Consider the following 22,602-nt stretch of genomic DNA (forward strand, 5'->3'; position numbering starts at 1 on the left):
GCAGGCGCAAGAGGCAAAAACCCGAAGCTTCACTAGCCATCTTAACTAGGGGCAAGCTTCTCCTTTTTTTTCCTCCCTCCAGTCTCGCTCGAAGGAGGAAAGCGGGCGGGAAGGAGCGAGTCGGAGTCGCAGAAACACTTTGGCCTGGTTTTGTGCCGCAAAGATTTGAAATAATCAGCGTGAGAGAGGAGAAGGTGCCCTCAAGAAAGACGGCGGAAGAAAAAAGAAGGCAAGCCTAGGTGACAAAAGAAGGCGGGGCCTGAGGGAAGAGGAAGGGAGGGGGAGGCGTGACGCACAAAGGCTGCGACGCCTGGAGCTGGAGGAGGCAGGTAAGGCAAAGCAGCCTCTCTCAGGCCTCTTTAGTAACATTGCAATGTAAAAATACTAATATCTTATATATAATATTAAAAATGTTTTTATATATATAATACAATACTACTAATAATATCTTATAATCATATATTTATACTACATGTAATATTACTAATAATAGTACAATATAATGTTACAGTACAACATAGTAATATTTAATAATGATATTGTACTATACTAATAATATAATATATTGTGTGTGTGTGTGTATATATATATATATATATATATATCTCTTGTAAGCCTCTGAATTCCTTTGGGGTGAGAAGGGTGGCATATAATTGTCGTAAATAAATAAATGAACTGATGATAGAGTGCAATATATAATATAATACTAAAAGTATAATATACTGATAGTGTATTAGATATATTGTGGTATAATAATATAGTACAATGTAATATACATACATATATATATATATATATATATATATTATTTATCGTGTCATCCGCAACCAGAACATTGTATTACAATTCTAACAGAACAAAACAAACAAACAGATTAAAAAACACACAAATTTTGCAAACTTGGTAGCTGATTAAATGTCCTTTGACCAGTATCTGGCCACTTGGAGTGCCTCTGGTGTTGCCGCAAGAAGGTCCTCCATTGTGCATGTGGCAGGGCTCAGGTTGCATTGCAGCAGGTGATCAGTGGTTTGCTCTTTTCCACACTCGCATGTCGTGGATTCAACTTTGTAGCCCCATTTTTTAAGATTGACTCTGCATCTCGTGGTGCCAGAGCGCAGTCTGTTCAGCGCCTTCCAAGTCGCCCAGTCTTCTGAGTGCCCAGGGGGGAGTCTCTCATCTGGTATCACCCACGGATTGAGGTGCTGGGTTTGAGCCTACCACTTTTGAACTCTCGTTTGCTGAGGTGTTCCAGCGAGTGTCTCTGTAGATCTAAGAAAACTATTTCTTGATTTAAGTCATTGACGTGCTGGCTGATACCCAAACAAGGGATGAGCTGGAGATGTCTCTGCCTTGGTCCTTTCACTATTGGCTGCAACTTCCCGGCGGATGTCAGGTGGTGCAATACCGGCTAAGCAGTGTAATTTCTCCAGTGGTGTAGGGCGCAGACACCCTGTGATAATGCGGCATGTCTCATTAAGAGCCACATCCACTGTTTTAGTGTGGTGAGATGTGTTCCACACTGGGCATGCGTACTCAGCAGCAGAGTAGCATAGCGCAAGGGCAGATGTCTTCACTGTATCTGGTTGTGATCCCCAGGTTGTGCCAGTCAGCTTTCATATGATATTGTTTCTAGCACCCACTTTTTGTTTGATGTTCAGGCAGTGCTTCTTGTAGGTCAGAGAACGGTCCAGAGTGACTCCCAGGTATTTGGGTGCGCTGCAATGCTCCAGTGGGATTTCTTCCCAGGTAATCCCCAGAGCTCGGGATGCTTGTCTGTTCTTAAGGTGAAAGGCACATGTCTGTGTTTTAGATGGATTGGGAATCAGCTGGTTTTCCCTGTAATAGGCAGTTAGAGCACCTAGAGCTTCGGAGAGCTTCTGTTCAACCATCTCAAAGCTCCCTGCTTGGGCGGTGATGGCACGATCATCAGCAGAGATGAAACTCTCTGTCCCTTCTGGCAGTGGCTGGTCATTTGTGTAGATTTTGAACATGGATGGAGCGAGCATGCTCCCCTGAGGCAAGCCGTTCTTCTGTTTCCGCCATCTGCTTCTCTGGCCCTGGAACTCAACAAAAAAGCTCCTGTTTTGTAGCAGGTTTCCTATGAGACGGGTGAGGTGGTAGTCCTTTGTGATATTATACATTTTTCTCAGGAGAAGGTGGTGGTTCACAGTATAATAAGCCGCTGACAGGTCTATGAAGACAGCTCCTGTGATCTGCTGCTTTTCAAAGCCATCTTCTATGTGCTGAGTCAGGTTCAGCACTTGCGATGTGCAGCTTTTGCCTTTCCTGAAGCCAGCTTGCTGTGGAATCAGACATGGGTCTATTTTTTCCATAATTCTATGCAGAATAAGTCTCTCCGGAACTTTGTAGAGGTGGCACAGCAGGGAGATTGGTCTATATATAATATTTATTTATTTAAAATATTTATATCCCGCCCTTCTCCTCACAAGGGGAACTCAGTGCGGCCTCACATGAGCATCAGAGGATGCTAACAGCATAAATACCATAAAATTACAATTCACAATAAAATCATTTTAAAACGTTGTACATCACCAGTAAGATTTAACAATAAATTAATAGATTAACGTGTCAGTAAAAACCAAGCCAAGCCAGGGGAATCCATGTCACAAAATCCAAATTTCCTTTTCCTATTGCCGCTGGCCTCTAATCGAACGCCTGGCCCCAGAGCCAGGTCTTCAGTTGTCTTCTAAAGGACAGGAGGGAGGTGGCCAACCTGATGTCCTTAGGGAGAGAGTTCCACAGACGGGGGCCCACTGCTAAGAAGGCCCTGTCTCTCGTCCCCACCAACCGCGTTTGCGAGAGTGGTGGGATTGAGAGCAGGGCCTCTTCTGATGATCTTAAGCTTCATGATGGTTCATAGCAGGAGATACGTTCGGACAGGTAATTGTATATTATATGTAACATGTAATGTTACTAATAATATTTTTATTTTATTTATTTATATCCCGCTTTATCTCTCCATACGGAGAATCAAAGCTGCTCACAATCAAAACATTACAACTTCAAATCTACAAATATACAAAAATAAAACAGTATTGTATATTATGAGTAGTAATTATATTTAACATATTAGTATTGCTACGTTGCAGTATTATTATATATTATACTAGCTGTCCCCTGCCACGCGTTGCTGTGGCCCAGTCTGTTGATCTGGAAAAAAAAGTAATGAGAAAGTGTTGGTTTCTAATATATGTAATTTCTTTATGCTTGTGGGTAAACAGTATTTCTTATTGTTTCTTTGTCAGTGTTGATGTGGAGAGTGTCTGGTTTGCCCACCCTGGAACATGCAACATATCATTGTCCTTCTTTAAGGGTCCCCTTCAAATCTATGATACTATATCTGTGTGTGTGCGAATCATATCTATCTTTCTATCTATCTATATCTATGGCTGTATGGCCCTTTGTCAGGAGGACTTTGATTGTGTTTTCTTGCCCTGAGGAAGGGAGTTGGATTGGATGGCCTTGAGTATTTTCTGTTGGTCATGAGGGTTCTGTGTAGGAAGTTTGCCCCGATTCTGTCATTTGTGGGGTTCAGAATGCTCCTTGATTGTAGGTAAACTGTGAATCCCAGTGACTACAACTCCCAAATGTCAAGGTCTATTTCCCCCAAACTCCATCTGTGTTCATATTTGGGCGTATTGAGTGCTTGTGCCAAGTTTGGTCCAGATCCATCATTGTTTGAGTCCACAGTGCTCTCTGGATGTAGGTGAACTATTATTTATTATTTATTTATTTACCTTACTTATATACCGCTGTTCTCAGCCCGAAGGCGACTCACAGCGGTTCACAACAAATACGAACAGCAAAAATTCAGTGCTACAGTATAGAAACAGTTAACAACCTAACACATTACACAATTAATAAACAGTTACTACAATACCCATTCACTGTCGTCTCGTCATCAAAAACATGTTCCAGATTCGTCGTCCATTGTTCCATTCCAGTGTTCATTAACCAATCATTGCACTAATTATTGGAACGCCTGCTCAAACAGCCAGGTCTTCACTTTTTTGCGGAATACCATTAGAGATGGTGCTAGTCTAATGTCCGTAGGAAGGGCGTTCCACAGCCGAGGAGCCACCACCGAGAAGGCCCTATCTCTCGTCCCCGCCAGCCGAGCTTGAGAAGCAGGCGGGATCGAGAGCAGGGTCTCCCCGGAAGATCTCAAAGTCCTGGTGGGTTCATAGGCAGAGATGCGGTCGGATAGGTAGCTTGGGCCCGAACCGTTTAGGGCTTTAAAGGCCAACGCCAGCACTTTGAATTCAGCCCGGTAGCAGATCAGTAGCCAGTGGAGTTGGCGCAACAGGGGGGTTGTATGCTCCCTGCGCTCCGCTCCTGTTAAAATTATGGCTGCCGAGCGTTGGACTAGTTGGAGCTTCCGAGCTGTCTTCAAAGGCAACCCCACGTAGAGAGCGTTGCAGTAGTCTAAACGGGATGTAACCAGAGCATGGACTACCGTAGCCAAGTCAGACTTCCCAAGGTACGGGCGCAGCTGGCGCGCAAGCTTTAGCTGTGCAAATGCTCCCCTGGTCACCGCCGAGACCTGGGGTTCCAGGCTCAGCGATGAGTCCAGGGTCACACCCAAGCTGCGAACCTGCATCTTCAGGGGGAGTGCGACCCCATCCAACACAGGCTGTAACCCTATGCCCTGTTCGGCCTTGCGACTGACCAGGAGTACCTCTGTCTTGTCTGGATTCAATTTCAATTTGTTCGCCCTCATCCAGACCGTCACAGCGGCCAAGCACCGGTTCAGGACCTGGACAGCCTCCTTAGTAGCAGGTGGAAAGGAGTGACAGAGTTGGACATCATCCGCGTACAGATGACACCGTACCCTGAAACTCCGGATGATCTCCCCCAGCGGCTTCATGTAGATGTTAAACAACATGGGAGACAATATTGAGCCCTGAGGAATCCCACAAGACAATGGTTGTGGGGTTGAACAGGTGTCCCCCAACAACACCTTCTGAGATCGACCCTCTAGGAATGACCGGAGCCACTGCAAAACAGTACCTCCAAGACCCATCCCCGCGAGGCGTCCCAAAAGGATACCGTGGTTGACGGTATCGAAGGCCGCTGAGAGATCCAGCAGCACCAACAGGGACACACTCCCCCTGTCGAGCTCCCGCCGCAGATCATCCACTAAGGCGACCAAGGCTGTCTCGGTACCATGTCCTGGCCTAAAGCTAGACTGTGCCGGGTCTAGATAATCCGTATCTACCAAGAATACCTGGAGTTGTGAGGCCACCACACGTTCCAAGACTACAACTACAACTCCCAAACTGAAGGTCAATGCCCACCAAACCCTTCCAGTATTTTCTGTTGGTCAGGGCAGTTCTATGTGCCAAGTCTGGTTCAATTCCATCGTTGATGGAGTTCAGAATGCTCTTTGATTGTAGGCAAACTATAAATCCCTGCAACTACACCTTCCAAATGACAAAATCATAATTTTTTGAGTGATGGTCACTCCTTGTGTTGTGAGACGTTTTGTTGCCAAATTTGGTGTGATTTCGTTCATTGCTTCTTTTGTTTTTAAGGTACTCATTATGCACAGAGCATTTTTATATATATAGATTTTATTTGCATTATATTGTATTATATTATAATATTATTATCAATATTATATGTATATACAATATATTATATTATTAGCATAGCACCATATTTGTATTACTATATCGTACTATACCACTGTACTGCAATAAAAAGGTAAAGTTTTCCCCTTGACATTAAGTCTAGCCGTGTCCGACTCTGGGGGTGGTGCTCATCTCCATTTCTAAGCCGAAGAGCCAGCATTGTCCGTAGTCATGTGGCTGGCATAACTGCTTGGAGTGCAGTTATCTTCCTGCCGAAGTGGTACCTATTGATTTACTCACATTTGCATGTTATCGAACTATTAGGTTGGCAGAAGCTTGGGCTAACTGCAGACGCTCACCCCACTCCCTGGATTCGAACCGCTGATCTTTCAGTCAGCAAGTTCAGCAGCTAAGCTATTTAACCCACTGCGCCATGGGGGGCATATACTGCAATATACTGCAATAGTAATATTACATGTAATATATAATATACAATTATTTTATTATTATACTAGCTTTACCCGCCACGCGTTGCTGTAGCCAACCTTCTCTCCCTCTTTCTCTCCTTCTTTCACTCCTTCCTTCATTCCCTTTCCTTTCTTCCTTCCTTTCCTTCCTTCCTACACTTTCCCTTCCACTCCTTTCTTCTTCCTTCCTTCCTCCCTTCTTTCCCATCCTCCTACTCTCTCTCTCTTCTTTCTTTCTTTCCTTCCTTTCTTCCCTCATATACTTTCCCAACTTCTCCTTCCTTCCGTTTTTCATACACCCTTCCCTCCTTTTTTCTGTATTTCTTTCCTTTCCTCCTTCCTTCCTTCCTTCCTTTCTCCTTTCTTTTCCATCCTACTACTCTCTCTTCTTTTTTCCTACCTTTCTTCCCTCATATACCTTCCCAACTTCCCCTTCCTTCCTTCCCTCCTTCCTTCCTTTGCACACCTTCCCTTCCCCTTCCCTTTCTTCTTTTTTTGCTCTCTTTCTTTCCTTCCCTCCTTCTCCTTCCTCATCGTCCCCAATGGCGGCGAGGAGGGATGGATGGTGTATGGGCGGGTAGGGGTGGGGCATCGGTGGGTGGGGGCGTGGCTTCCACGGAGTGGGGTGGGTGGAGGAGGAGGAGGAGTGTAGGGGCGGGGGTTCCGCGGAGGGGGGTGGGCGGAGAAGGAGTGTAGGGGCAGGGCATCGGCGGGTGGGGGCGGGGCTTCCGCAGAGGGGGGGTGGGCCGAGGAGGAGGAGGAGTGTAGGGGCGGGGCGTCGGTGGGTGGCGGCGGGGCATCGGTGGGTGGGGACGGGGCTTCCGCGGAGGGGGGTGGGCGGAGGAGGAGGAGTGTAGGGGAGGGTCGACGGAGGATGGGGGCGTGGCTTGCGCGGAGGATGCGTTGGGCGGTCGGCCATGTGCACGCGCCGGGGACTTGCGGCGGGGCGGCATTGTGCATGCTCAGTTGGTTTTTGATTTTGTGAGTGTGTTGAAATGTTGTTTACAATTTTGAATCGCTATCTGCATACCTTGTGGGTTGAGGTATGTGCATGCCAAGTTTGATGTGTTTTGGGCCAGGGGTTTTCGCGTTTTGCTGTCCCGTTGAACGCCCTTAACAGATTTATATATATAGATATTATTATATTGAACTATATATTGATAATAATAATAACAACAACAACAACAACTTTATTTATAACCCAACCTCTCTCCCAGAAAGGACTTAGGGCAGTTTACAAAAAATAACAAAATGGCAACCATTCAAAGCCCAAAAACAAATAGACAATCAAAGCAGAACATAAAGTAACATAAACTCAATACTACTTATAAACTAACTTCTAATACTTTGTATACATCGTTGTCAAATACTGTCCTGAAGTCTGATCTGGAATTCTTGCCCACAAGATCGCATAAGGGAACTTTTTCAGAGTTGGAGAGATCTTCTACATCCCAAATTTCTGGCATGCTGCAGCCAGGCTTAAGTCTCTTTAGGCACCTGGATTCTTCTAAAATATAGTAATTCACTCCCATCTTTACCAATTTTCTTTTAACATCTTTTGCTGGCTTTCGACTACAAATGGAATAAACTATCTTCGTTCTTGCCCATAAACTTGCATCTTCATAATGAGGGTGATTCACAATATATCTAATACACTACCAGTACGTTTTACTGTTAGTATTATATACTGTAATATATAAAATAAAATAAATTATTATTATCATTTTATTATTCTTTTTATGACCATTGTCATTATTATTGTCATTATTACGAGGGCTGAATGAAAAGTAATGCCTCCACCTTCGTAACTCCTCAACAGATGGCGGTACTGGTATGCGGCAGGTACTAGCTTGTTCAGTAGACTCTCCTCTACAGTTCCATTTTGGCGGGAAGCCTTAGCATTGAACAATTGTGTTGTTAAAGTGCGAAGTATGGAACCCTTCGCAGACAGTCGGTCAGTGCAACTTAAGCAACATGCAGTCATTGAATTCTTGACAGCAGAAGGTGTCATACCAAAGGAGATTCATCAGCAAATGCAAGCTGTTTATGGTGATTGTGTTGGTGTGAGTACTGTGCATCGTTGGGTGAGTAAGTTTAAGTTGAGGTGGGAACATCTGACTTGCGTGACAAGAGTTGGACGTCTTGTGACAGCAACCACTGAGTTTCACAAGCAAAAGGTTGACAGATTGATTCAGGACGATTGTTGTATCACTCAGAGAGAAATTTCAAGCATAATCAGCATTTCACAAGAACGTGTGGGTCACATTATTGCTTTGCTTAGCTATCGGAAGATCTGTGCACGATGAGTACCCAGGGTGAGAGAACTGTGAGACGCTGGTTTTGGAAACAGAATGTTGACTTCTTCCATGACAGCTTCAGAAAACTTGTTCATTGTGGCAGAAATGTATCCAATTGTGTGGTGATTATGTGGAAAAGTGAATAGTAGTAGTTAAAGAGCACATTCTAAGGATTATTTCTGAGTTTGATTTATTCAAATATTCCCATCCAAACGCAAGTAACGAAGGTGGAGGCATTACTTTTCATTCAACCCTCGTATAATTATCATTCTTATTATCACTGTTATCATTGTCATTATCATTGTTATCATCCTTATTTCAATTGTTATTGTCATAGAATCATAGTTAGAAGAGACCTTGTGGGCTATTCAGTCCAACCCCATTCTGCCAAGAAGCAGGACAATTGCATTCAAGGCATCCCTGACAGATAGCCATCCAGCCTCTGTTTAAAAGCCTCCAAAGAAGGAGCCTCCACCAAACTCTGGGGCCATGAGTTCCACTGCTGAACAGATCTCCCAGTTTAGAAGTTCTTCCTAATGTTCTGGTGGAATCTCCTTTCCTGTAGTTTGAAGCCATGGCTCCATTGCGTCGTAGTCTCCAGGGCAGCAGAAAACAAGCCTGCTCCCTTCTCCCTATGACTTCTCTCACATCTTTATCCATGACCCTCATTATGTATCCTCTCAGCCTTCTCTTCTGCAGGCTAAATATGCCCAACTCTTTAAACCGCTCCTCATAGGGCTTTTTTCCCCCAGACCATTGATCCTTTTAGTCGCCCTTCCCTGGACACATTCCAGCTTGTCAACATCTCCCTTAAATTGTGGTGCCCAGAATTGCAAACAGTGTGATTCCAGGTGTAGTCTGACCAAGGCAAAATAGAAAAGAGAGGTAGCATGACTTCCCTGGATCTAGGCACAAGACTCCTATTTATGCAGGCCAAAATCCCATTGGCTTTTTTAGCTGCCGCGTGACACTTTTGCCTCATGTTTACCTTCCTGTCCATGAGGACTCCAAGATCTTTTTCATACATCCTGTTGTCGAGTCAGGCATCGTCCTCCATTCTGAATCTTTTCATCATCATTATCATCATATAACAGTTACAATAAATAAAGAACTATTATCATTTTATGATGATTATGATTATTGTCAGTTATCATCATTCCTATTATTATCATTGTTATTCTTACTGTTATCATTGTCGTCATCATTTTTATTATCATTGTTATTATTGTTGCCATTATCATTATTATCATCATTATATTTTTATTTTGATGATCATTATTATAATTGTGTTGTCGAAGACTTTCATGGCCAAAATCACTCGGTTGCTGTGAGTGTTTCTGGCTGTATGGCCATGTTCCAGAAGCATTCTCTCCTGATATTTCGCCCACATCTAGTTCTCTTGGAAACTTGGCAAATGAGGTTTATATATGTATCTGTGGAATGATGTCCAGGGTGGGAGAAAGAACTCTTGTCTGTTGGAGGCAAGTGTGATTGTTGACATTGGCCACTTTTATTAGCAATGAATACCCTTGCAAAAAGAATCTGCAAAGCTCACCTCCTCCAAGGTGAACAGAACCCTCTAAACTGGGCTCTACAGGGCAATGAAGCCTCCACCACAGACATCAGAAGAGCTGCAAGACCAAGAACAAGCCACAAGAGTAAAGACAAAGATCCACCCATAGGAAAAGTGTTCTTACCATACATCAAGGGAACCATGGACCTCATAGGGAAACTGATGAAGAAACACAACCTACAAACAATCTACAGATCCACTTTTTTTTTTTTTGGTCGTGTCAGGAGCAACCGCTCCTATTGTGAGAGAATTGGCCATCTACAAGGACGTTGCCCAGGGGACAGATCCACTAAGAACATCCAACAAATGCTACATTCAGCAAAGGGCAAGAGGGACCCTCTCACCTCTGCAGGAGTCTACTGTATACCATGCAGCTGTGGAGAAGTCTCCATAGGGACCCTCAAACGCCCAGACATGAATCAAGGAACATGAAAGACGCTGCAGATTGATTCAGCTATAGAAGTCAGCCAGCAGATCACTTGATAAACCAACCTGGACACGGCATATTATTTGAGAAGACTGAAATGCTGGACCACTATAACAACCACCATGTCAGAAGACACAGGGAAGCCATTGAAATCCAAAAGCATGTGGACAATTTCAACAGACAGGAGGAAACCATAAAAATGAACAAAATATGACAACCAGTATTTTAAAAAAGCCTCTAAAATCAGGACAGTAAATAAAGAGCAACACTCAAAAAACAGGGGAAAGCCTGACATGAAGCAATCAGGGCCAGCTAACAACTCTGAACAAAGGATCCTCCCCGGCAGGAAGCAGCCAGGCTTGGCAGCTGTAAGGCCATTTCATGTGAATCAAGGTGGCCAATTGCAACATTCACACTTGCCTCAAGCAGACAAGAGTTGGTTCTCCCCACCCGGGATAAACCCCACTTGCCTAGTTTCCAACAGACCTCAAAACCTCTGAGGATGCCTGCCATAGATGCAGACAAAATGTCAGGAGAGAATGCTTCTGGAACATGGCCAGACAGCCCAGAAAGCCCACAGCAATCCGACCATGTGATTCCGACCATGTGATTCCGACCATGAAAGTCTTTAACAACAGTTCTGTCAAAGTCCTCCACATAGGCCATACTGCCCACCACCCAAGTGAAGACTTTTATATGGGGACAATTCCACCCTAGATTTTCTGATTTTTTTTCTCCACCACAGACATCCCAGTGTTTCTGACTCTCTCCATTTGTGTGGAATTTGCATAACCCCGCCCACTGCCTCTCCCTTAACTCTCCTACTTTTTTCTGCGGGGCACAGCAAAGAGAGGAATTGATCAGCAACTGAACATACTAGAGAGGTTTGGGGAGAATTCAGCATGATTTATAGGAGGTGTAGGTACTGGGATGTATAGATCACCTGCAATCTAAGAGCACTCTGAACTCCACCAATGATGGACCTGGAATTAACTTGGCACGCAGAACCCCCATGACTAACAATACTTACTGGAGGTCTTTGGAGGGATTTATAGGAGTTGTAGTTCACCTATATCCAGAGCGCACTATGAACCTAAACAACGATGGATCTGGACCAAACTTGGCATGCTTACCTTATATGCCCAAATTTGAATATTGGTGGGTTTTGAGGGGAATTGGATTGGACATTTTGGAGTTGTGGTTACTGGGATTTATAATTCACCTACAAGCAATGAGCATTCTGAACTCCACCAAAGATGGACATGGACAAAACTTGGCACACAGAGCCCCCATGACCAGCAAAAAATACTGGAAGTCTTTGGGGAAAAATTACCTTGATTTGGGAGCATTGTTCACCTACATCCAGAGAGCACTGTGAACCCAAACACCAATGGATCTGGACCAAACTTGGCACACATTCCTGACATGCCAAAATTTGATTACTGGTTTGGGGGGAACTGACCTTTCTTTCTGGTAGTTGTAGTTCATCCACAACCAGAGAAACGATGACCTCCACTGATGATGGACCTGGACCACACTTGGCACACAAACCCCCATGACTAACTCGACCTACTGGAGGAGGTTGTAGGAACTGACTCACCATAGTAGGAGTTGTAGTTTCCCCTATAGCCAGATAGCACACTGAACTCCATCGATGTTGCACATTTTTATTATTATTATTATTATTATTATTATTATTATTATTATTATATTTACTCCACTCCCACCTTCCACCTCTTTATACAATAAACTACAAAAATGATATTTGAAATATCAGCCTTAGTCTCAGTTTTTCCACTCCACATCTTAATACATTCTCTGAATAATTCTGAACTGGATCCCACATGTTCTTATTTATTATAACATTTTCTATTTTGTCTATATTGTTCAATTTACAATTTGCTGTTTCCACATATTATTGATTGTTCATCTATAGCAAACTTGCCCAACATAACAGACTTTAAATACGGATGGAGTTTTTTGGGGCTGACCTGGCATGATGTGAGTTGTAGTTCACCTACAACCTTATGCATTTTGTACTATTAAAAAATTGACTTTTTCAAATAACGCGGGCAATGCCAGGGACTCAAGCTAGTAATATAATATAATATAAGAGGTGGAATGATTATAATATATAATGGAAGAGGTGGGATGATGATGTATAGTATAGTATGGGATGGGACAATGATAATAGTAATAGCAATAATAATAATAATAATAATAATAATAATAATAATAATAATAATTCTGTCCTCCCCTTGCCAGGACTGTGCACCCTGCGGGATGCCCAAGAAGTTCCAAGGAGAGAACACAAAGTCGGCAGCCGCCCGGGCCAGAAAGGCGGAAGCCAAAGCAGCGGCCGATGCCAAGAAGCAGAAGGAGCTAGAGGATGCCTTTTGGAAGGATGAGGACAAACACGTTATGCGGAAAGAGCAGCGGAAGGTGAGTGATTCTGGTCTCAGAAGGAGAGGCCTCCCACTCTGTATAGAATAGAATAGAATAGCTTTATTGTAATTTTGCTATTGCACAACAAATGCCTTCCCTAGTACACACCACAGAACAACACACCCATCTCTCTGCACCACAGCCATGGAGTTCAACGTGTCCACAGCTCTAGGATAAAAGTTGTCTCCTTGTCCTTGCCTTTGTCACCCTGTACCATCTGCTAGGTGGCAACCATTCAAAAAAGAAATATGCCAGGTGAGATGGATCCCCAAGAATGCTCTGAGCTTTCTTAAGGCTGCGGGACCTATGCAGTTCTTCCAAAAAGGGGAGAAAGAAGGCAGCCCATGATTCTCTGTGCAGAAGTGGTGACCCTTTGGAGCACCTTCCTCTCTGCAATTATGTGCAGGTACCAAACCAGGTGCAGGTGCAGTAAGCCAGGACACTCTCTAGAGCGCGGCAGGAGAAAGTCACCAACAGTTTTCCATTCAGTTGTTGGTTCCTTAGAAGTCTGTCTATCTATCTATCTATCTATCTACTAATCCATCTATCTCTTGACCTTTCTTTCTATCCATCCTTCTATCTACCTATCAACCGACATACCTATCTATCCATGCATCTATTTATCTACCTTTCTGTCCATCCATCCATGTATCTATCTATCTATCTATCTATCTATCTATCTATCTATCTATCTATCTATCAGCCTATCTATCTACTAATCCATCAATTTATCCATCCATCTATCTATCAGCCTATCTGTCTGTCTGTCTGTCTGTCTGTCTACTAATCCATCCATCTACCTATCAATCTATCTGTTGAGCTGCCTGCCTGCCTGCCCAGCCATCCATCCATCCATCTATTCATCCATCCAGCCATCTACCTATTGATCTATCTATTGAGCTTTCTGTCTATCTTTCTGTTACATCTGTCTATGGTGGAATGGGGGTGCAATAATATGTGTACAGAGTGTAAAGCAGAGGACTAAAACACACAGCTCTGTGGCATCCCAGTGTTGAGAGGGAGAGCCGAAGAGGTATATACACACATCTCTATGTGCTAGAATTATGGGACCTTGGAAATGCAAGGGCCAGCTCTCTCGGCTCATCAGTAACCCTACTTCCTCCTTTTCCTCCTTGCCTTTTTCTCAATCCTAGAGTTAGCAGCTCACAATGACATGAGACAATACAAGGCATATGACTAAAATTAAAAAGCAATTAAACTGTGTAACAGAACTTGGCAGAAGGGCCGGATGCCCCTTAGGGACCCCTTCCAACCCTATGATTATCTAAGTATGGTAGCAGAATGAACTCTATTGATTACATTCTGCTTTTCCTCTCCTAATGAAGCAGGTACCAAACCAGGTGCAGGGTGAAGATATTGTGTGAGAAAGAGCAATCAAATTCCTCTCTACAAAACTCAAAACATTACCTGACAGATTAGAGAGATGGGCCAAAACTAACAAAATGAAGTTCAACAGTGACAAATGCAAGATACTCCACTTTGGCAGGAAAAACGAAATGCAAAGATACAAAATGCGGGACGCCTGGCTCGAGAGCAGTACGTGTGAAAAAGATCTTGGAGTCCTCGTGGACAACAAGTTAAACATGAGCCAACAATGTGATGTGGCGGCAAAAAAAGCCAATGGGATTTTGGCCTGCATCAATAGGAGCATAGTGTCTAGATCTAGGGAATTAATGCTACCCCTCTATTCCGCTTTGGTTAGACCACACCTGGAATATTGTGTCCAATTCTGGGCACCACAATTCAAGAGAGATATTGACAAGCTGGAATGTGTCCAGAGGAGGGCGACTGAAATGATCAAGGGTCTAGAGAACAAGCCCTATGAGGAGTGGCTTAAGGAGCTGGGTATGTTTAGCCTGAAGAAGAGAGGGCTGAGAGGAGATATGATAGCCATGTATAAATATGTGAGGGGAAGCCACAGGGAGGAGGGAGCAAGCTTGTTTTCTGCTTCCTTGGAGACTAGGACGCGGAACAATGGCTTCAAACTACAAGAGAGGAGATTCCATCTGAACACGAGGAAGAACTTCGTGACTGTGAGAGCCGTTCAGCAGTGGAACTCTCTGCCCCGGAGTGTGGTGGAGGCTCCTTCTTTGGAAGCTTTTAAACAGAGGCTGGATGGCCATCTGTCAGGGGTGATTTGAATGCAATATTCCTGCTTCTTGGCAGGGGGTTGGACTGGATGGCCCATGAGGTATCTTCCAACTCTTTGATTCTATGATTCTATAAGAAGTGTTAACAAAAGAAGTAGAAGAGCTCATACTGACAGAATCAAAGAAGGTTCTTGAGGATGAAACTGGTGAAGAGTTTGTTTTATTCATGAAAATACTAACTGACTAGAAGAGGGCAGCAAGCCCCTTCTGTAATATGGCCTCAGGTGGGCTGCTGTGTTTTGGATATTGGAATTGGATGCTCATAATAATAATAGTAGTAATAATAGATATCTGTGTATCTCATTATATGGCAGCCTTAAATCAGGATCATGACGACTAGAATTCTTATTTTATTTTTAGAATGTTATACATATTATGTATACGAAATATATTAGTATAACTATAGCTCAGTGATAGAGCCTTGAGGTGTTTTGTTTCTGGGAGAATAGCTCCAGATTGTACACAGGGGCAAAAACCACCAGATAATAATAATAGGATATTTATTTATTTATTTATAGTGGTTATATTCCACCCTTCTCATCCTGAAGGGGATTCAGGGTGGATCACAGAACATATATACAGCAAATGTTAAATGCCGTTGTACAGTGACAAGAAAGACAACTGTAAGTAGATAGAGGTATGAATAGGCTTTCCCCATCTTCAGCATCTTGGAGGCTTGTGCTCGGTTCCAGCCATGGGGCGGTGCTATCGCTCCACTTTTCCCTGCCAAAGAGCTTGTTCATAAACTTCCTCCTTGATTGACTCGCCGGCATTTTTCTGGCATTTCCTTATAGGTGCCTTAAATACCTCCCTGCTTTAAAGTAATCCCTATTTATCTACTCACTTTTGCTTTCAAACTGCTAGGTAAGCAGAAGCTGGTCTGAAGGCCAGGAGCTCACCCTGACCTGGGCTATGAACTGACAACCATTCGATTGGCAAGATTTGTTGCAGCTGGCGGTTAACCTGCTGTTCTATGGCCCGGCCCAATTTTTCAGTTTGCCACCTCATTTCCCAAAATGATGATGACGACGACAACAACCGTAATAATAACTCTGATTGGTTTTTCCAGCTGGCCCCATCATTTCCCAATATGATAATGATAATAATAATAATAGGTTTTTAAAACTGGCCCCAACATTTCCCAAAATGGTGATGATGATGATGACAATAATAATAATAATAATAATTCTGATTTTTTTCCCAGCTGGCACCAACATTTCCGAAGATGATATTTGTTTAATTATTTATGGTGTCAGAAACAAATTGAAAATACAGTTATAACGTATTTAAAAACACAAACAAAGTTAAAAAACTTGACATTATGCTAAATGTCCTGTGACCAGAAGCTGGCCACTTGGAGTTCTTTTGGTGTCGCTGTGAGAAGGTCCTCCATTCTGCCTGTGGCAGGGCTCAGATTGTATTGTAGTTGGTAGTCTGTGGTTTACTCTTCTCCGCACTCACATGTCATGAACTCCACTTTGCAGCACCATTTCTTAAGGTGGGTTCTGTATTTCGCGGTGCCAGAACGCAGCCTGTTTGGCGCCTTCCAGGTCACCCAGTCTTCTGTTTGCCCAGAGGGGAATTTTCTCATCCGTTATCAGCCACTGACTGAGGTTCCGGGTTTTTGCCTGCCACTTTTAGACTCTTCCTTGCTGAGGTGTTCCCGCGAGTATCTTTGTGGCTCTTAGCAAGCTGTTTCTTGATTTAAGGCATTGGCTTGCTAGTTGATATCCAAACAGAGGATGGGCCAGAGATGTCCATGCCTTGGTCCTTTCATTGCTATCTGTCTGTCTGCCTATCTGTCTATTTACCTTTCTTTCTATCCATCCATCAATTTATCAACCCACCTACCTACCTACCTACTAATCCATTCATCTAGCGATCTGTTTATTGACCTTTCTGTCTGTCTGTCTATCTATCTGTCCCTCCCTTCATCCATATTTCTATCTATCTGTCTATTTATCCATCCATCCATCCATCTCTCTACCATTCTACCAGTCTATCCATCCATCCATTCATCCATCTTTCTACCATTCTATCTATCTATCTATTTATTTATTTATCAGTCCATCGTGCTATCTATCTATTCATCCATGCATCTTTCTACCATTCTATCTATCAATTAATCCATCTATCTATCTGTCTATCTCTTATGGTTTGGACTGGATGGCCTTTGGGGATTCCTTAGAAGTCTCAGACAGTACAACCTCTGCTGGGCCCTCTTCCCCAGCGCTGCCTTATGAATGTCCCAGGTTAGATCCTCCTTAACAGTGACACCCAGGAAGTAGGGTTGCTGATGAGCTGAGAGAGCTGGCCCTTGTATTTCCAAGGTTCCATAATTCTGACACATACAGATGTGTGTATATACCTTTTTGCCTCTCCCTCTCAACACTGGGATGCCACAGAGCTATGTGTTTTAGTGCTCTGCTTTACACTTTGTACACATATTATTGCACACCCATCCACCATAGAAATATCATTCCCAAATTTGCAGACGACAAAACCATGGTAAGGCTTCTTATCTCTGAAGAGGATGAGCCTGTCTATCTGGAGGAAGTGGAGTGACTGCTCTCGTGGGGCAAGGACAATCATCTGGTTCTTAATATCAATAAGACCAAGGAGCTCACAGTGAACAGACCTTGGTCATAAATGGCAGACAGTTTTAAGTTCCTCCTCCTCTTCCTTGCCTTTTTCTCAATCCTAGAGTTGGCAGCTCACAATGACATGAGACAATACAAGGCAAACACATACACATATGACTAAAATTAAAAAGCAATCACACTATGTATCAGAACTTGGCAGAATGGCCTGGATGACCCTTAGGGACCCCTTCCAACCCTATGATTCTCTAAGTATGGTAGCAGCTCTAAGAGGACCAAATACTGAAAGCACAATAATCCTAAATAAACAGCTCAGGGGAAGATCTCAGGGGCTCACATGTCTTTACACTAATGCACAGAGCATGGGAAATAAACAAGACGAACTCCAACTTTTAGCACAACACCACAAATATGATGTCATAGATATCACTGAAACCTGGTGGGATGACTCCTATAGCTGGAATGTAGACATGGAGGGCTATAACCTCTTTCACAGAAACCAAACAAAGGGGAGAGGAGGCGGAGTAGCCTTATATGTCAAAAACTCTTACACTGCAGAAGAGATGCAAGACAGCAATCCAGGAAACCAGCTTGGAAAACATCTGGATAAGAATCAAGGGAACTGGAACTCAAAAAGATGTTGTAGGTGTCTACTACAGACCTCCAAGCCAGGAGGAAGAACTTGATGAAGTCTTCTGCCAACAGTTGACCAAACAGGCACAGAGAAGAGATGTAGTAGTCGCAGGCGATTTCAACTATCCAGATATTTGCTGGAAAACAAACTCGGCCAAGAGTACAAAGTCCAACAAATTCCTCGTTTGCCTTGCAGACAATTTCATGGTCCAGAAGGTAGAAGAGGCAACAAGGGGGTCGGCTACTCTTGATCTCATCCTAACAAATGTGGAGGACCAGATTGATCCCTAGGAGCAAGTGACCATGTGCTCCTGCAATTTGAGGTACAAAGGAAGGCCGAAACTAAGATAGGTGAAACCCGCATTTTGGACTTTAGGAGAGCTGATTTCCGAAAAATGAAGGAAACACTGAGCAGCATTCCATGGACACAGATGCTAAAAGACAATGGAGTTACGGATGAATGGGAGTTTTTCAAGAGTGAAATACTCAAGGCGCAATTGCAAACAGTGCCAACAAAGAGAAAGAACAGGACAAGTGCAAAGAAGCCTGAATGGATGTCCAAAGAACATCTAACTTTGCTAAGACACAAAAGAGACATGCACAAGAAGTGGAAAAAGGGAGAAATCACCAAAGAAGAATTAAAATAAATAGCCAGCTCCTGTAGGGAAAAGGTCCGCAAGGCTGAAGCACAAAACGAGCTCAGGCTTGCCAGGGACAATAAAAACAATAAAAAGGGCTTTTTTTCTTATGTCAGTAGAAAAAGGAAGAACAAGGAGGCGATAGGGCCTCTTCGAGGAGAAGATGGGGCAATGCTGACAGGGGATAGGGAAAAGGCAGAATTACTTAATGTCTTCTTTGCCTCAATCTTTTCACAAAAAGAAAGTCATCTCCAACCCCAGCAAGATGGAGTGGATGAGGGATTAGAGGACATCCAACCCCAAATTGGGAAACAAGGCATCCAGGAATACCTGGCCACTTTTAATGAGTTCAAGTTCCCAGGGCCAGATCAACTACACCCAAGAGTATTGAAGGAACTAGCGGAAGTCATCTCGGAACCATTGACAATCATCTTTGAGCATTCTTGGAGAACGGGAGAAGTTCCAGCAGAATGGAGGAGGGCCAATGTGGTCCCAATCTTCAAGAAGGGAAAAAAGGATAACCCCAAAAAAATTACCGTCTGGTCAGCCTCACATCGATACCAGGGAACATTCTGGAAAAGATTGGTAAGGAAGTGGTCTGCAAACACTTAGAAACAAATGCGGTCATCGCTAATAGTCAACATGGATTTATCAAAAACAAGTCATGCCAGACTAATCTGATCTCTTTTTTTTATAGAGTTACAAGCTGGGTAGATGCAGGGAATGCCGTGGATGTAGCGTACCTGGATTTCAGTAAGGCCTTCGACAAGGTCCCCCATGACCTGCTGGCAAACAAACTAGTCCAATGTGGGCTAGGCAAAACTACGGTGAGGTGGATCTGTAATTGGTTAAATGGACGAACCCAGAGGGTGCTCACCAATGCTTCCTCTTCATCCTGGAAAGAAGTGACGAGCAGAGTGCCGCAGGGTTCTGTCCTGGGCCTGGTCCTGTTCAACATCTTTATTAATTACTTAGATGGAGGGTTAGAAGGCATGATCATCAAGTTTGCAGACGACACCAAATTGGGAGGGATAGCCAACACTCCAGAGGACAAAATGCAAAGATACAGAATGGGGGCAATGCCTGGCTCGAGAGCAGAACGTGTGAAAAAGATCTTGCAGTCCTCGTGGACAGCAAGTTAAACATGAGCCAACAATGTGATATGGCGGCAAAAAAAGCCAATGGGATTTTGGCCTGCATCAATAGGAGCATAGTGTCTAGATCCAGGGAAGTAATGCTACCCCTCTATTCTGCCTTGGTTAGACCACACCTGGAATATTGTGTCCAGTTCTGGGCACCACAATTCAAGAGAGATATTGACAAGGTGGAATGTGTCCAGAGGAGGGCGACTAAAATATCAAGGGTCTGGAGAACAAGCCCTATGAAGAGCGGCTTAAAGAGCTGGGCATGTTTAGCCTGAAGAAGAGAAGGCTGAGAGATGATAGCCATGTATACATATGTGAGAGGAAGTCACAGGGAGGAGGGAGCAAGCTTGTTTTCTGCTTCCCTGGAGACTAGGACATGGAACAATGGCTTCAAACTACAAGAAAGGAGATTCCATCTGAACATGAGGAAGAACTTCCTTACTGTGAGAGCTGTTCAGCAGTGGAACACTCTGTGGTGTGGTGGAGGCTCCTTCTTTGGAAGCTTTTAAACAGAGGCTGGATGGCCATCTGTCAGGGGTGCTTTGAATGCAATATTCCTGCTTCTTTGCAGGGGGTTGGACTGGATGGCCCATGAGGTCTTTTCCAGCTCTATGATTCTATGCTTTTCCTCTCCTAATGAAGCAGTTCCTCTGTCAGACCAGAAGAGGGCAGCAAGCCCCTTATGTACTACGGCCTCAGGTGGGCTTCTGTGTTTTGGATTTTGGAATTGGATGCTCATAATAATAGTAGCAGTAATAGTAGATATCTATGTATCTCATTATATGGCAGCTTTAAATCAGGACCATGAGGACTGTAATTCTATATATATATATATATATATATATATATATGAAATATATTAATATTACTATAGCTCAGTGGTAGAGCCTTGAGGTGTTTATTTTCTGGAAGAATGGCTCCAGGTTGCATACAGGGGCAAAAGGGCAAAAACCACCAGATAATAATTATGATGATAATAATAGGCTATTTATTTATTTATTTACAGTAGATATATTCCGCCCTTCTCACCCTGAAGTGGAGTTAGGACGGATAACAGAACACATATACAGCAAACGTTCAATGCCATTGTACAGTGACAAGAAAACAACTGTAACTAGATAGAGGTATAAATAGGTTTTCCCCATCTTCAGAATCTTGGAGGCTTGTGCTTGGTTCCAGCCATGGGGCGGTGCTATCATTCCACTTTTCCCTGCCAAAGAGCTTGTTCGCAAACTTCCTCGATTGAATCAGCAGCTTTTTTCGTCCCTATTTTTCTACTCACTTTTGCTTTTGAACTGCTAGGTAAGCAGAAGCTGGGCTGAAGGCCAGGAGCTCACCCCGACCCAAGCTACGAACTGTCAACCATTCAATTGGCAAGATCTGTTGCGGGTGCAGTTAAACTGCTGTTCTATAGCCTGGTCCAATTTTTCAGTTTGCCACATCATTTCCCAAAATGATGACAATGACAACAATAACAACAATAATAATAACTCTGATTGGTTTTTTTCAGCTGGCCCCAACATTTCCCAAGGTGATAATGATAATACTAATAATAGATTTTTCCAACTGGCACCAATATTTCCGATGATGATGATGATGATAGTAATAATTGTTTTTTTTCCAGCTGGCCTCAACATTTCCCAAGATGGTGATGATAATAATAGTAATAATAATAATTCAGATTTTTTTCCCCAGCTGGCACCAACATTTCCCAAGATGATGGTTGTTTGTTTGTTTATTTTTTATGATGCCAGAAACAAATTGAGAATACAGTTATAACATATTTAAAAACACAAAATTTAAAAACTTGGTGTGATGCTAAATGTCCTTTGACCAGAATCTGGCCACTTGGAGTGCCTTTGCTGTCGCTGTGAGAGGACCATTGTGCATGTGGCAGGGCTCAGATTGTATTGTAGTTGGTGGACTATGGTTTATTCTTCTCCGCACTCACATGTTGTGAACTCCACTTTGCAGCCCCATTTCTTAAGGTTGATTTTGCATCTCGCAGTGCCAGAATGCAGCCTGTTCGGCGCCTTCCAGGTCACCCAGTCTTCTGTTTGCCCAGAGGGGAATTTTGTCATCCGTTATCAGCCACTGACTGAGGTTCCGGGTTTTTGCCTGCCACTTTTAGACTCTTGCTTGCTGAGGTGTTCCTGCAAGTATCTTTGTGGCTCTTGGCAAGCTGTTTCTTGATTTAAGGCATTGGCTTGCTAGTTGATATCCGAACAGAGGATGGGCCAGAGATGACCATGCCTTTGTCCTTTTATTGCTGGCTGCTACTTCCTGACGGATGCCAGGTGGTGCATTACGTGCTAAACAGTGCAATTCCTCCAGCAGTTTTGGGGATAGACATCCTGTGTTAATGAGGCATGTCTCATTAGCCGCCACATCCAGTGTTTTAATGTGGTGAGATGTGTTCCAAACTGGGCATGCGTATTCAGCAGCAGAGTAGCAAAACACAAGGGCAGAAGTCATCACTGTGTCTGGTTGTGATCCCCTGGTTGTGCCAGTCAGCTTTCGTATGATATTGTGTCTAGCACCCACTTTTTGCTTGATAGTCAAGCAGTGCTTCTTGTAAGTCAAAGCATAGTCCAGAGTGACTCCCAGGTATT

At 43.5% G+C, this 22,602-nt stretch overlaps 1 protein-coding gene across 1 annotated transcript in view; it reads left to right on the forward strand.

Moving 5' to 3' along the window:
* Window positions 1-97: 97 nt before the first annotated feature.
* The window catches only part of CCDC124 (coiled-coil domain containing 124), a 29,784-nt gene continuing 7,279 nt past the window's right edge, over window positions 98-22,602 (forward strand). Inside the window, exons 1-2 of the mRNA XM_060786164.2 lie at window positions 98-329; window positions 12,624-12,800. Of these exons, the coding sequence (XP_060642147.1) occupies window positions 12,642-12,800 (159 nt within the window). The 5' untranslated portion in view covers window positions 98-329; window positions 12,624-12,641. The remainder of the gene's footprint in view (window positions 330-12,623; window positions 12,801-22,602) is intronic.

The sequence above is a fragment of the Anolis sagrei genome, chromosome X (assembly GCF_037176765.1).
Source record: "Anolis sagrei isolate rAnoSag1 chromosome X, rAnoSag1.mat, whole genome shotgun sequence".
Taxonomy (NCBI): Eukaryota; Metazoa; Chordata; class Lepidosauria; order Squamata; family Dactyloidae; genus Anolis; species Anolis sagrei.